The 16,129-nt window shown below is 39.9% G+C and overlaps 1 protein-coding gene across 1 annotated transcript; it reads left to right on the top strand.

Moving 5' to 3' along the window:
* The first annotated feature begins 1,351 nt into the window (after window positions 1–1,351).
* LOC122076549 (probable inactive receptor kinase At5g10020) lies at window positions 1,352–15,502 on the top strand. The gene is made up of 3 exons (XM_042641905.1): window positions 1,352–2,602; window positions 3,911–5,566; window positions 14,753–15,502. Exons 1-3 carry the CDS (start codon window positions 1,684–1,686, stop codon window positions 15,328–15,330), a joined length of 3,153 nt encoding a protein of 1,050 aa, XP_042497839.1. The 5' UTR covers window positions 1,352–1,683; the 3' UTR covers window positions 15,331–15,502.
* Window positions 15,503–16,129: the final 627 nt, after the last annotated feature.

The following is a 16,129-nucleotide window of genomic DNA, read 5'->3' as shown; positions in this document are numbered from 1 at the left end:
ATTGATATGGCAATGTATTAAATAGAAAAGATGATTTTTTTTTTTTTTTTTTTTTTTTTAAAGATACAGAAAAGGTGATTGGGTAATGACTAATGGTCTTGTGCATGGGCTGAATGATCATTGAAACTTGGGTAGGGCACAATATATTGTGTAATCAATGTTTGCTGAAGCAGATAATGTTTTCAAGGGGAAATGTTTTTTGGGGAATGTAGTCCCTTGTGTGCAAGGGTCAATGGAAACACACGATAAAGTTTTTGTGGAGGTTTTTTTTTTTTTTTTTTTTTTTTTTTTTTTTTTTTTCATGAGGGGTATGAATGGTCATTTTGCCCTCATCGCATAAAAACAATGAAACCCGTATCCTTTTGAACTTGACCCCAATGAACTGTCTTCTTGTAAACCATCTCCATTTAATGGCAGATAGTGAATGAAAAGCAAGCCCATTGAGAGAATGGCGAAGAAGTCCAAGAACTAGTCTTTTTATAGTACACGATCACAGTCTACACAAATTTACTGTGACATTATAGGTTCACATGGATACACTTGAGATGCAGACAAGGTTTGGATTAGAATTGGTCTATCAATCTGGATCAGCTTAGAATGGATGGATCTACCATTGCTTGAAAAAAAAACGATTTTATCTGCCTTTTTTCCTTTGAATCATACTAGCAGATTGGTGATCATCAAAAATTGGGATTGATCTCGACTGATACTGATTCGATAATCAATCTATTGATCTGATATTGATCAACTAGTACGAACCAAACAAAGGTTTAAAGATAATAAAAATCAGATTTTTTTATTTTTTATTTTATAAAACAAGAGTAAATCAATTAGATCCAGATGCATCCGGGTCATCATATCCCTATCGAAATGACCGATCCGGAGATTACGAAGCTTGTGAGAGAGACCCTCTCAACCTCTAGTCTCAAGCAATAGGACGGATCGACCGAGGCCAGGACCAGGAAAGGAAAAAATAAATAAATAAATAAAAAATAAATAAATAAATTAGAATCGAAGATCGAATCGGTCAGAAGAATCGTTTGGCATCGTCCAGAAACTGAGCAAAATCAGCAGAAATAGGCCAGAGAGAGGGGGGACTAGTATACTATTCCTAGCTAATAACGGCGGAGAAGTGCCGTTAAATCCGTTAAAGAGCATGTGACTGGGCCGTCAGCTGGGGAAGAGAACTGCCATCTTTACAGACTGTAGTTACTCATCCCCACCAACCAACAGACACACACTCACTGTCACTCTGCACAGACACACACCCCCACCTCCCACCCAGTCCCACGAAACCGCCATTTTAACGGAAATTTCGCTTTCTCCCACCCCCCCATCTCTCTCTCTCTCTCTCTCTCTCTCTCTCTCTTCGTTCTCTCTCGGTGTTGTAGGGTACTAACAATGGTTCTAACTCTCACATCGCTCGTTCCCATTTCCTTATTTACAAAAGAAAGAACAGTATAAAACCCTTTATTTCCTGAACTGTACTCTTCCCTCTTTCCTTTTCTACTTCTCTATCTATCCCTCCTCTCTCTCTCTCTCTCTCAAAGTGTGGTTGCTACTTCTTCCTCCTCTTGTCCCTCCAAATAAATATTTTTTCTCTTCTTCAACTTCTAGGGATCTTGGAAAAATGTTTCCATGAGCTATTTTGATTAGGGTTCCTGTCTGGCTGAGACAAAAAAAATGCATCTCCATTTGTTGCTGCTGATTCTTCCTCTGTTGTTCTTCGGAGTTTTGGGCTCCGAAGATGAAGTTCGGTCGCTTTTGGAATTTAAGAAAGGGATCCGTGATGATCCACTCGGGCGGGTTCTTAATTCCTGGGACCGTAGTACAGTGGAAGCCGACGGTTGTCCTCGGGCCTGGTATGGTGTTGTCTGTGACGATAATACTGTCTCCGTTACTGCTCTTGTTCTCGAGGAACTGAATTTGTCTGGAGATTTGAAGTTCTCTACTTTAACTGGGCTGAGAATGCTGACGAATCTGAGCCTTTCTGGGAACTTCTTCAGTGGTCGTCTGGTTCCATCTTTGGGGGGAATGAGTTCTTTGCAGTATTTGGATCTGTCGAGGAATCAGTTCTATGGCCCGATCCCTGCTAGGATGAACGATCTCTGGGGTTTGAACTATCTCAATCTCTCTTCTAATAACTTCACTGGTGGATTCCCGAGTGGAATCAGGAATCTCCAGCAGTTGAAGGTCTTGGATTTGCATTTTAACGGGCTTTGGGGTGATATTGGAGACTTCTTGTCTGAGTTGCGCAATGTCGAATATGTTGATTTGAGCTTTAATATGTTCAGTGGGGGGCTTTCTTTGGGCGTGGATAACATTTCTAGCTTGGCGAATACGGTTCAGCATGTGAATATGAGTCACAATAAATTGAACGGGGAGTTCTTTTCGAATGATTCACTTAAGTTGTTTAGGAACTTGAACGTTTTGGACCTGGGTGACAATCAGCTTACTGGACAGCTCCCGTCATTTGGTTTATTGTCTTACCTTAAAATTTTAAGGCTGGGAAACAATCTGCTGTATGGATCCATACCGGAAGAGCTGCTGGGGAGTTCTATTCCGCTGGAAGAGCTGGATCTCAGCAGCAATGGGTTTTCAGGTGAAGTATATGTTTGTTTTAATTTCTAAATCCTTTACTGCCTTATTATATTTTGGTGCTGTGGACACTCAATTATGTGTTGTTCGGTTGATAGATTCTATTCCCTGGATGAATAATGTAATGCATTCAATGGAAAAGGCATTTCCATCCGTATCTCCATAATAAGCTGGAAGAATTGAAAACAAGTTTAGGATCAACAAACTTTGTGCTTTTGTGATTGCACATCATTAAGAATCTTTTATTCCATCCGTCATTGCCAACAGATCATTGGTACTAAACTCACGAGGATTAGACCCTTTTTATCAATTGACGAAAAAAGTGGACAACATATGAAATATTCCATAAGCTGGAAGATTTGTAACCCAGTCTAGACAACCTTGTGTTTGTAGATTGTTAAGAATCTTTTAATATTCTCTGAAAAGATTCTTCAGTTTAATTCCATCCGCCATCACCGACAGATCCAAGGTACTAAGCTCCTGAGGGTTACACCCTTTTCTTCAAATAAATATGAAATGTTCATTTTCCACCCAAGTTAAAACCGTTGAAGCATCCATAGAGTTAGAACTATGTCTTTGGAGATAATGAGAGTTGGTTATTAATTGGTGCACTACTGTCATTCTGGAAAAATGATTTTTTAATGATTCAATGGAGGAAGCCGGAAAGTACATAATTTCTAATAAGGTGGGAGGACGGAGAGGGATAACAGTTAGGCGGTTTCCCACTATGATTGGGAGATAGAAAGATGAGTAGTTTCTTAATTAAATATAAGTTTCCTGAAATTTAAAAAAATATGGTGGAATGATACCAAGGATTTTGGTTTGGGAAGATAAACTCCGGAACATGGTAACCAATGAGAATTCTGTACTCAAGATCTTTTGGTCTTTAAAATTAGAAAGGGAAACAAACGAAAAAGTAGTTGAGCCCTCCGGCAAAGCCTTGAGTGTTAACCAACTCCCTTGTCTATTACGGGTATAAATTGGATCTGCATTTGTGTAGTTGCACATATGGATACCTCAATACCCTTGGCTGCTTGCCTGTTACTGAATTTGCCCCCCCCCCACCCCCATTAATTTACCATAAAAGTCTGGACAGTGACAATAGAAGTGTCCTCTATTCTGTTTATTTTCTTTTCCTACGAGTTGCAAAAACTTGCAAGCAGACAATCAGTAAAACTTCTGTTTTTGTGTTTTGATATTGCTTGCTTTACCTTAATATTCTTTTGCCTTGCTTTAGTAGTTCTATGTTCTTTATTGGGAAGACTTTAGCTCATTGTGAAGTATCTGAATGCTTTAAACTTTCCGCATGCAGGTTTAATTCAGGGAATCAACTCTACCGTTTTGAAGGTTTTGAATCTTTCATCGAATGTGCTAATGGGATCACTGCCTTCTACATTAGGAGGTTGTATAATTCTGGATTTGAGCAAAAACATGATCTCTGGTGACATATCCACTGTGCAAAATTGGGGGAACAGCCTGGAGGTTATTGATTTAAGCTCAAATTCTTTGTCAGGCAGCTTTCCAAATTTGACTTCCCAGTTTCAGAGGTTTACTTCTATAAAGATTAGAAATAATTCCTTATCAGGTGGCCTGCCTCTTGCATTAGGGACCTATCCTAGAATTTCTACCCTTGACTTCAGCTTGAATGAACTTACAGGGCCTATTCCATCTAGTTTCTTCAACTCGTTGACCTTGACAAACCTGAATCTTTCTGGGAATCTCTTTACAGGGTCAATTCCTCTTCAAGGCCCACACCCCACTGAATTATTAATTTTACCTTCTTCTTCGAATATGGAATCCCTTGATCTCTCCAGTAATTCATTAACTGGTTCCTTGCCTTCTGGAATAGGTGATATGGGGAGGCTTAAGTTGCTAAACCTTGCAAAGAACAGCTTATCTGGACAGATACCAAGTGAACTTAGTAAACTTAATGCATTGGAGTACCTTGACTTATCAAGCAACCATTTCAAGGGTAAGATTCCTAGCAGGCTTCCATCAGCTCTGAAGTTTTTCAGTGTGTCCTATAATGACCTCTCTGGTCCTGTTCCTAAAAATTTGAAGCATTTCCCCCGTACTTCATTTCATCCTGGAAATCCCTTGCTATTGTTCCCAGATGGCATGACTACACAGAACGGTGGATCTGGGGGTTTTCATGGAAGTGAGCAGCATCACAGTTCAAAAACTAGTATCAGAGTGGCAATTATTCTTGCTTCTGTTGGGGCAATGGTGATGATTGTTTTTGTTTTACTGGCATATTATCGAGGGCACTTGCAAGAGTTTCCTGGAAGAAGTGGAGTTAGTGGCCAAACCATGGGGAGGGATATTAAGCTGGGAAGATTTACTCGTCCATCCCTTTTCAATTCCCACAAAAATGTTGACCCCCCTCCAGCTTCGTTAAGTTTTTCAAATGATCACTTGCTAATGTCAAATGCTAGGTCTGGGTTCGTTATTGGAACTGCAGAGCATGGTTTAACTGAGGGAATAGAAGAAGGCACAGATTCTACAAAACCTGATCTTTTAGATAGTCATCCTCCAACCTCCGGAAGGAAGTCTTCACCAGGGTGCCCCATGTCTTCCTCACCCCGTTTTATAGAGGTGCGTGAGCAACCAGGGATGTTAAATGTGTACTCACCAGATCGATTAGCTGGAGAGCTATTTTTCCTAGACAATTCGTTAGTATTCACAGCTGAAGAATTGTCTCGAGCTCCAGCAGAAGTTCTTGGTAGAAGCAGCCATGGGACTTTATACAAGGCTACCCTAGATAATGGACATATTTTGACTGTGAAGTGGTTGCGAGTTGGACTCGTCAAACATAAGAAAGAATTTGCTAAGGAGGCTAAAAAAATTGGATCTATTAGACATCCAAACATTGTTCCTCTAAGAGCGTATTATTGGGGGCCCAGGGAACAAGAAAGGCTGATTCTAGCAGATTATATCCATGGAGATAGCTTGGCCCTACATCTCTATGGTAAGAGCTTCCAACATTGATCTTTCATTGCTGCCCCTGTAAGATATATACAATGCTTAATTAATTGTCACATTTCATGCAGGATTTTGTTGTATTCTATATATATATATATGTGTGTGTGTGTGTGTGTGTGGATTTGTTATATATATAATTCTGTTCCTTTTTGAGGCCTTTCAAAGCTCCTAATTCATGTTGTAGACACTGTTCAGAAGAATGTAAATGGTTATTGACCTGATATTGTATTATAAAAGCCTTGGTATAGAAAAATCTGACAACAGTATGCCTTACCAAGCTTGAGAGCAATTTGTTTTCGAATGCTTTACTGAATCATGTACATTACATTGTTTGTTTCTGACAATCAATGGAAGAATTTTTTGTGGTTGTGGGTTCTTTTTTAGGGCTATATTTGTGAGCAGTTCAAAAAACATTTAAATGTTCTAGTAAAGTTAAGAAAGAAATTTGCATTACCATACCTGTGGAACTAGGTAGAGTGCATAGGGATGCCAGAGATGTCATGGGCATGTATGCATTTGTGATATATGTAAGCAAGGTAATGGGTTGAATGATAGCATGATGTGAGATGTAATCATGCATTCATGGTGGCAAGGCCAAGGGGCCATAGGAGTTTGTTATGAAGGCTTTGGCCAAGTGTGGTTATATGGTCACTTGAAAGGGGTCAATTGATGGAGGTTTCAGCTTTAGTCATCGGACTCATGGTATGGTCATAAATGGTATGTATGATGGCTTACTTAAACCATGGTCATGATGGTGTTATAAAGTGATGGGTTCATGATGATGGTATAGGTTTATGGCATAATGTATGTATGACTCATGAAAAGTGGTATGATTTGCGTGATCATGTCATGGTGAAGGGTATCAAGCATGGGTGCATGATGTTGAAGTGATGTCATAATGGTGGATGGATGAGCCACGTCATGACCATGTGGGTATTGAGGTGGCAACTACCTGGATTGACAAAGGGGTAGTACCGATGGTCTTAAAGAGTTGCAGATTCGGGGGTATAGTGGCTATAGTGTCAGGAGATCTACATTGGTGTTGAGGCATGGGCCATGGTTTTAGCCATATGGAGGTACGGTGATGTGGCTTTAAAGAAATGGTGAGGCGGCAAGCATATATGCCACATTGCATCGGCTAACATCCCACATGGATGCGGCACATGGTGTAGCACCAAGGCAGCTAACCTTGGCTGGCATGCCCAGCACACGCATGGTTTGAGTGGCTAGGCCATAAGGCCTTTGTTTTGGCAAGGTTGCAGCCCTATGGGCGTGGGTCTCATCAAGGACATGGCATCAACACTTGGCGCAAGGAGCACATGGCGTGCTTGAGAGGTCTCGGCCAAGGGCCATAAGACATGGCTGCCCAGCACATGGGTGTGCCCACAGCAAGGCATAGAGGCCTTATTGGTGCGTGGTTGACTAGAGCGCGAAGCGCAAGCCAATTGAAGTCTCGGTGCTGGCATTTTTTCCGATACTTGGCGTTGTCTAAGGGACTTGGCCAATGTTTTTCATTTGATTTTTAACAAGCTTCTGTGACACAATGTGTATCATGTTTTTAGTGCATAAAAAAATATTGAAAACAGAGGTTTGGGGTGCCTCAGATCAGTATTGGTTGCGTCAGATCCCATTTTGAAGCTTCAGTTGAAGCGCAAGGCCTTGGCATGCCTTATTCTTGGGCAAGGTCTCTCATTGGTCTAGCGCAGATTTGTTTGGATGTCGCTATACGGTGGCTGTTGATGATCCGGTATAGCAGCATATGTTGAGTCGATTCTAAATCAAGAGATCTGATGCACTTAGATCTACTCTGTCGATCCAACGATCTCTATCTCACCCGCCCTTTTGAGGTCAATCCGACGGACCAGAAGCAGCCATGGGCTTGTGATAGTGCAACCATGTCATGAATTTAAGTAGTGCTCTACTAATTGTCAAATTTCTGTTGTAAAAAGACCATTTAGTCCCTAAAACAAATCAGAAAATGACGGCTGTGCCCCTGTTCAAATTTTGGGCATAACTTCTTCATTCTAGGGCAGATTAGGTGATTCAAATTGGAGATTTCTCACAAGAATGTGAAGAACATATTGGGAGTGAAAGTAAGAAATGAATCCATCTCCTTAGCCAGATTTTGAAGGTGAAGCCAAGACTATGCATTAGGGCTATTGGAGATTGCAAATTTGCAATGAATCATTTCAACTCGTTTCTTTGGGTGCATTAAAGCTATATTGAATGCCAAAGAGGATTTGTTAAGTCTATAGAAGATTAGAAGTGGTTCTTGCCAATGAAAGGAAGAAAGTTGAGAGTGAAGCAGTTGGTGCTTGTTTGAAGAAATTGTGTGTGGTGTCCCAATGTTGAAGAAACCCATTTCTTGGTGGAGAAATGGTATTGATGGTGGGTTAGCTCAAGTGACTTGCTCTCTTAGGTTTCTCAATCCCCAATTTTTTTAGGCTATTGCAAGTTAAATAGAGTTGTGTGCATAGCCATAGATTATAATTGTGCTGGGGTTTTGATATTATCATTTAAAATTTATTGTAAGGGGCTTGTGAGTGCGTGGTCATAAGGTATTTGTTGAAATTCCTAGTACTATCTAGGGATTTACAGTTGTAGCTCTGAGTAGTGGGTTGTAGCCCCGGTTTTGTATCCTCAAAAACCAAATCAAGAGCAGCGTATCGAGCAATATATGAAACCCCGTGTGGGTATTGCTCCATGGAGTAGGCACGTTGCCGAACCACAAAAACCTTTATGTTAGATTGGTTGCATTTTAATTGATAAAAGTGCCATGCTTGTGTTTTTACAGAGTGGATGTCCTGGTAGGCCTGACCAATCTTGGTTGAAGGCGGGAGTAAATATGAACTTTAGTTGGTAAAATTGGGATTGCCTCAGCCAATGGTGTTTGCCAACGTGCCAATCAACAATACAGTCAGTGCCAAGACACTGCCAACAGTTGTAGTTGTGAACATCGAGATTGCAGAGGAGTTCTTGGATGCGTCAGTTTTAACCAGTAGTGCTAGTGTAGTGAGTGCCTGTGAGTATCAGCAGTATTGGGGAGTGAGTTTGTGCTAGGTGTGAGTGCCATCATTGTTGGGTTAGCCAAGGGGAGTGTATTGGAAAATTTGGGAAAATTTTGAAGACCCTGATTCACCCCCCTCTGTGTCAACCTGGGATCATCATAATCGACTTATCTCTATTTTGTAGTGATCTTATTCTCCTGAATATTTGTCGCCTTTATTGGGAAATGTTGAATTGGTCATCATCTGTTGATCCATTGGCATTTGTTTCTGAGGTGTGGATGTAGTTCTCATTGTCCCGAGTTATTGACTAAGTAATGCTGAGGAAGCTTCTAGATGTCATTGTTAGCCTGTCTATCTGAGGCATGAGCTCTAAGTGGAGCAAGCTTCATATGTGTTTTCTGCTGACACAACATGGAGCATTTAGCTGGCAGAGAATAAAAATTGAACTTCTGTGCCCATGCAGAACTGGCATATAATTTTGCATCTAAAGCTATGGATTTGGTTTTGTATTGTGCTAGTAGTTGTAGGGAGTTTAGAAGCTCAAGTTCTATGGACGTCCAAACTGGAGCTCAAGTCCTTACCCTTTGTGGATACTCGCTCTCTTTCAATGAAAACTTCTTTGAAAACCATCATGAGCAAGCAGGTAAAAGGGATTAGTTGAGGCTTTTGCCCTTCCTTTGCTGGAGATGGTAGAAGAAGGTAGTGCTCTCTTACTTATCATGTCAGGAAATCTAAAAGGACAAGGAAAAAAAGATAAATGAAGGGGGGGGGGGGACCAGGTTGGCTGCTGGGATCAGAACAAAGAACAGGAATGGGATTTTGATTTGGCAATACATGTTGGCTTAGTGGATCTGTAAAAGGAAGTTTTCCAAACATAAACCCATGGCCACTATTCCATGTGCTTGAGCTTATGTGATACTGGAACTAGTATGACATGACCATGGTGTAGATCAAGGAAGAGTTGGGCTATTGGTAAATGCAAACTAATGGATACTCCGAAAAGTGTTCATATGGGTCGAGTTTCTATCATTTCAGAGGATTTCGTTGATGGCATACTGTAGGTTCAGGTTACCATGGGATAGTGAATGTGAAAGCCATTTTTATTTAATTTACAATCCATATGATGAGTTCAGGTTTGATTTTCAGTTTCTAAATTTATATTCTGAACAGCTCATCTAGCATAGTTTAGATTGGCTAGTTAAGGTGATGCAGGAGCAGTTCTCTGGACTTTTCCAAACTAGAACAGGATTCTTTTCATGTTGGGTTTCTTCTTTTATTTATATACATGCACCATTTTATTAGAATTCAGATTTTGAGAATGGAATGAATTGGGTTTGTGAGTGCCTGTTTGGCTGTGTTGTGCGATCCCCCCCCCCCTTTCCTCCTCTTTCGCATCTCTTCTTCTTCTTCTTCCTTGCTAAGGTATGACCTCTTCTTTCCTCCATATCGTGTTCTTTCCCTTTGAGCTTCTGAACGTATCTACACTAACCCTGTTTCATGGTTGTCAGACCTCCACAAGTTGGTTCGATCCTACCTCACCCTTCTCTATTCCTCTTCATACCTTGGGTGTGTATGTTTTACCCGTCAAAGGCGATTCCAGTACCAGTAGCAGATGTCCTAAAACTCTTGTTGTTGTGATAACCAAGACTGGTATCTGCGCTGGCACTGTTTACCAGCAGTCCGTGGTTTCAGGGTTCACCATTCAATTGATAGATGATGATTGGAACTAAATATGGCTGGATTCAACAGGGCTTGGTTTGGTGTTCGAAACATTCAATCAATTAGATCTTATAGGGAGGAGATCACTAAATCAAAGCTGGTTTTATGTTCAATCTGTGACTATATTGAAAAATTGCCTTTAGTGTTGTGGTGACAAGGCTGTCATGGCATATATGTTTTACTTCACTTAAAAAAAAATTTCTTGGGGCTGGGTAGAAAGATATGATGGGGATAAGGAACCTATTTGCAAAATTTAATAACCGTGTTTTGTAAAATTGTGATTATGTTGCATTTTTCTGTAAAATTTAAATTATTCACATTATCACGATTACACAAATTCCCATTTTTTCAGTTAATTTTACTACACTTTACTTATAAGTTATAACTAGTCGGAGCCTAAAGGGTAAAATGTTTGTTGTAACCAATATTGATTACCACTAGTCGGTCCCTGACCGCGTCCTCCTCCTCGTTGCACGGTCCCTAATTGCATGTTCTGGTACCACTCATTGATACCCGATGCTTTGATACTGTAATAGCAGGAAATTGCTACTATTGCTCATCCTCAGATTCAGACAATAGGTCCAGATGCCCGTTCTTTTTCATAATATCAACCAGTGGAGTAAAATCCTTTATAACCTTCCTCTTCTCGATTTCAGCAACAATTTGTGCAGCTTCCGATCCACGCCGGAATGGATCGGAGGGAACCAGACCCCGATGATCGGACTATTGTATAGCCTGCTATTTGTTTATGTAGTATTTCCCGAAAGGATGAGAAGTTAAATGAACCAATTACAGGAATATAGGCTATGACGCTATATATAGGGGTAGATCTCTCTTCTTCAATACATTCGTCATGAACATCATTGATGGCATAGTATGTGCCACACCGAGCATGCTCTGTAGTTTCTATGTATTCCAGGGAGTGTTGCATCAGCCTTGTTATAATTGTTGAGCTTCTCAATACCGCTAGCCGAACTAGAATATCAATCATCGTGACTCGGTGATGTTCGGTCTCCGACCGGCCAACTTTATAGTCCATGACTATGAATTGGTAGAACTTCCTCGTAGCACGGTCCCTGACCACCGACTCCTCATTGCACGGTCCCTAATTGTCTGCTCTGATACCACTTGTTGATACCCGATGCTTTGATATCATTTGTTGGATTGAAGTGGTTTGAAAAAAAATCTTTGTTGATGAAAGAAACTCAAAAAATTACACAAGTTGTGTGTACTCACACACCATACACACTTTGACTATTGATGACATCACATCACATTTCATCATTACTCTCCCACTCACTTGAATTCCTTCACTTATTCTATCTCACATCACTCACACCACTCTTTGCACACAAGCACTTGCACCTTTCATCTTGTATTTATTCACTATTTCACTTGTGTCTTTTGTATATAATTGAGAACCAAGCCCTTTTATATAGGGTTGTAGGTCGGCTAGGCTTGCCGCCTTGGGAGTCTCTTGACCATCGGTGATAGATGGGAGAATTTAGAGAGATAGAGAGTATTATATATATATATATATATATAGAGAGAGAGAGAGAGAGAGAGAGAGAGAGAGGAGTTTTTTTTATTTTAACATGTTGTGCTTCAAATTCGTAAGAGAGCAAAGACTCTCTGACTCTGACATCTTGTTTCTTTAACGCCACAATTTGTACAGACCCTGCAGCAAAGATCATTTAAAGGATCAAAGAAAACTGAAAATATCCATAAACTGCATTAGCCCGTTTGGACGCAAGGACCGCTCGACTAGGGAGCTTTCATTTCCCAACAATTTATAAACATGTCATGTCATCCATCGGAATTGAAATTTAATACTTCTTCATTTCTGCTTTTTGTACTCCTTTTACTATCGTGAGCCACTAATGAACATCTCCACCTCCTCTGCTTCTTCTCCATCCTGTTCAAAGCCATATTCTTTCTTTCTTCCCAAAAAACCCATCTATCAAAACACCCCTCTCCATTAACAAACACACTAGTTTAAGTGTCCGATCAGCAGCGGCCATGAAGAAAGAGACGCCGCATAAGGAATGCCCGGATGCATTTCTTCTTGAATCCGACGGTCCATCATCCTCCATTAGGGCCCGCTTCGAGAAAATGATAAGAGATTCTCAAGATAGCATTTGTATGGTCGTAGAGATGGAAAGTTCAAGGACGTTGCATGGTCGTGGCCCCCGGTGGTGGTGGTGGAGGTATCAACAGAGTCTTGCAGGTCGGTGGGGTGTGGGAGGAAGATGTTGTTAATATTTCTATTAGGTTTCATGTAATCAGTGTTAGACAAGACTATATTTCCCTTGAAGAGAATTCCCCTTGCCCATTTTGAAACATTGTCACCATAGTTAGAAAAACTAGAGCAAACTAATACAGGATAATTGAGATCAAGGAAATTGAATGTAATCTCTTTGCTTCTCAAGAAAATGGGTTGGGGTTTGTGATACACTAAAGCATTGGCAATGTGATGAAGATTGAGATCTAAGGTTCAGCGTTTGGTGTTAGAGATGACACTCAAGGGGTTAGGTCTTACCTTTTAGATTTGAAGACTTGGTTTCTGTGAGTCCAAATGAAATAACAAGAGAGTAAAAAAATACAGAAGAATATGTGTTTGTCTTGCAAAGGAATAAGATTGGGATTAAACAACTGCATAATAAGATTGTTGAAGTAACAACTGGACAGATTTTCATGTCTCAATCCCAAAGGCCCCGCGGCCCAAATATGTTTAGAGAAATCACACGAGAGAAATACATGCCATGCAGATTCAGCACAAGAGTGACAAAAGAAGCAGTATGGGTCTATAGTCATCCATTTGCCAATAATAGCTTTTGTGGGGATGCCATCAAGCAACAGTCCAAAAGAAAAAAATCATAGAAATGAGCATGTGCACCTGTGCGAGAATCCAACTTGGTTAGTTCTGACATAAGAAATATATTTAGTGGCAATTTTGGTAGTTAGGGTGCTATTCTTAGAGATAGTGCACCACCACCAATCATCACCACCACCAAGAGAAAGGGGGATAGTTGAGATATAGTTAACAAGAGATCTAGGGACATCAGATAAGAGCAATCCAACATTCCAATGATTATCATGAATGAAATCACTTACCCGAGATAAAGAATTGAAATCTATTAAATGGTCGGGCAAGATATAATCTGGTACTGAGGGAATCCAGGGATCTGTCCAAAAGAAGGTGTTTTGGCCATTTCCAATTGTTTTTTAAAACAATATTTTTCAAAGAAGGTAAAACACTCAAAATGGTGTTCCAAGTAATGGACCCTCTTTTTTTCAAAGTGGTAGAATAAAAAATAGATTTATTATGCATTTTCGTAACTATCAATGATTAGACTTTTAATGATGAAATTGGATTTATTCCTTCCACTGCTAAATGTTTCAGGGTCCACAATTAATTAGAGATGAGGTTCGCATAAATTGAAGTTAAGAGTTCGGCTTAATTTCTCTGTGGTTTGTCTTTTTGACATTATTATGTGAAGAATTTCACTCATGATGCAGTGTTGGGCTGCTTCATTCAATGGTCCTTCTTCTTGATCTTGTATTTCTGATTTGTCTAATATAACATGAATTCAAAAGAAAAAAGGTGATATAATTATGGTTTTTTTTTTATTGGATGAATAAAAAATTCATTACCAAAAGAACGAGTAGAAGGAAGAGAACATACAGCACAGCAAACAAGTTACGAGACCCTGCCTTTAAAGGAGAGAGGCAAGGGCCTGAAAAAGAGAAGGTGAAGAGTGGAAGACCCCAAAAAACTACAAATAGACTAATTCAGGGGGCCAAAGTTAACATGATCTAACATCAAATAAGAAAGAGTCCCAAATCTGCAGGAAAGATCTGGCAGGTCAAAGAGACTAATTCAGGGGGCCAAAGCTGGCATGATCTTATATCAAATAAGAAAGAGTCCCAAATCTGCTGGAAAGATTGGTATTTACTTCTACCTGTGTGGTCAAATTTTACCACCCCCACCCCCCCCACCCCCAAAAAAAAAAAAAGGAGAAAAAAATATGGTGCTTATGTTCATCTCTTGCATAAATTGATCTTAGGAGATGTCCTAGGTTGAAGCTTACTATATGATGGCACCCTCTTGTCTAAATAGTTGCATGATAACAGCATCACTAACTGCACAAACAAAATGTTCATCTCTTGCATGTTTCTGTTTGTATGCTTCTATATTTTTTGTAAGTTCCTTGTGTGTGTTGTTGTGCAATGATGCTTATAATCATCTCTTCGCAAAGGTTGATCTAATGTTATCTCCTTGATTGAAATTCCCCAAGTCGTAGCCACCACTTTCTTTGAATGTTGCACAGGTAACAGAATCAGTAATCCCACTGACCTCCCATATATATTCTGTTTGTGTGAACATTTTGTAAGCTTTTATTTGCTTGGAAGATTCTCTAACTTACCTTTTTTTCTTTTTAAAGAGACGACTCCTCGAAGGTACTCCCCATTGTCGTTTAGTCTAAGACTAAAAATTGCAGTTGATGTTGCTCGGTGTCTTACTTACCTCCACGATAAAGGCCTCCCTCATGGCAACCTAAAGCCAACAAATGTACTCCTAGCAGACCATGATTTTACTGCTCGCCTCACAGATTATGGTCTCCATCGTCTCATGACACCCACTGGCACTGCAGAGCAGATCTTAAATTTGGGAGCACTTGGGTACCGGGCCCCAGAGGTTGCAACTGCAGCCAAACCATTGCCATCATTTAAGGCCGATGTGTATGCATTTGGGGTGATACTGATGGAAATGTTAACTAAAAGAAGTGCTGGTGACATTATTTCTGGCCAGACAGGTGCAGTCGATCTTACAGATTGGGTTCGACTTTGTGCCCATGAAGGACGAGGAATGGAGTGCTTTGACAGAGACATTGCTAGTGGGGAAGAACCTACGAAGGCAATGGATGAATTGCTTGCCATATCACTAAGGTGTATTCTTCCTGTAAATGAGAGGCCTAACATCAGACAAGTTTTTGAGGATCTGTGTTCGATATCTGTTTGAAATGTACATGTTTCTTGGAATAGGTTTTTTTAACTTCATTGTTTTCTATTTTTTTCCCTTTCCTTGATTGGGGCCCAAGCCTTCTGATCTGGGCTAATCTTCAATTTTTTAACCCTTTTGATGTAAAGGAATGATTGATCAATTGATTGATTGATTTATTTGAGAGCTTGAATTGTAAGTCTTGTAATTTTTTTTTTCCTTCCAGAAAGTTCTCTTGGTGAGATTGTTTAAAGCAGGAGACCCTCAGTTGTTAAGATTTGAAGTGCATAATCATATGTAGCTGGAGAAGTGCAAAATAATAGTGCTTTCATAACTGTATATTTATATGCAAAATATAATCCAATATTTAGGATCTAGCATTTATGTGTAGGCAACGCATCAGGTTTTTTGTTTCGTCAATGGTGATTAGATTGCGGTTGGATTGCCTTGGGCCGACCTGATACGAACCCAATTTTTTTTCTTCACCTTTTTCTTTTTATTTTGTATAACTATGTACCAGGGTGGGATTTCTTTTTTAGTTGGAAGTATTTTATCATGTTTGTGTGTAGAAATTTTAATTTCTAAGCCATGTTTCCAATGAATTTTGCTTAGTGAGCATACGTGGCTTCATAGATGACTTATTATTATTATTCAATCCTATTATCGGTCATGATCTGCTTGATTTCTGAAAGACATTTTTAATCCTTTCTGAACCTCCCCCCTCCCCCTAATTTCACTAGAAACTCAACCCAAAGCATTGTTGTATTAGCAGAATTATGAATCTTTTGAAATGAGAGGTTATGAAACTCTTGGATCCAGA

This window comes from Macadamia integrifolia, chromosome 4 (assembly GCF_013358625.1).
Source record: "Macadamia integrifolia cultivar HAES 741 chromosome 4, SCU_Mint_v3, whole genome shotgun sequence".
Lineage (NCBI taxonomy): Eukaryota > Viridiplantae > Streptophyta > Magnoliopsida > Proteales > Proteaceae > Macadamia > Macadamia integrifolia.
This window is presented reverse-complemented; position numbering and strand designations above follow the sequence as displayed.

What these genes read in the sequence shown, in the direction of transcription:
- LOC122076549 (XM_042641905.1), top strand. Translation starts at nt 1,684, where the DNA reads ATGCATCTCCATTTGTTGCTGCTGATTCTTCCTCTGTTGTTCTTCGGA. An exon ending in CAGCAGCAATGGGTTTTCAG is followed by an intron (nt 2,603 to 3,910) that starts GTGAAGTATATG and finishes TTCCGCATGCAG; the next exon opens with GTTTAATTCAGGGAATCAAC. An exon ending in CTTGGCCCTACATCTCTATG is followed by an intron (nt 5,567 to 14,752) that starts GTAAGAGCTTCC and finishes TTCTTTTTAAAG; the next exon opens with AGACGACTCCTCGAAGGTAC.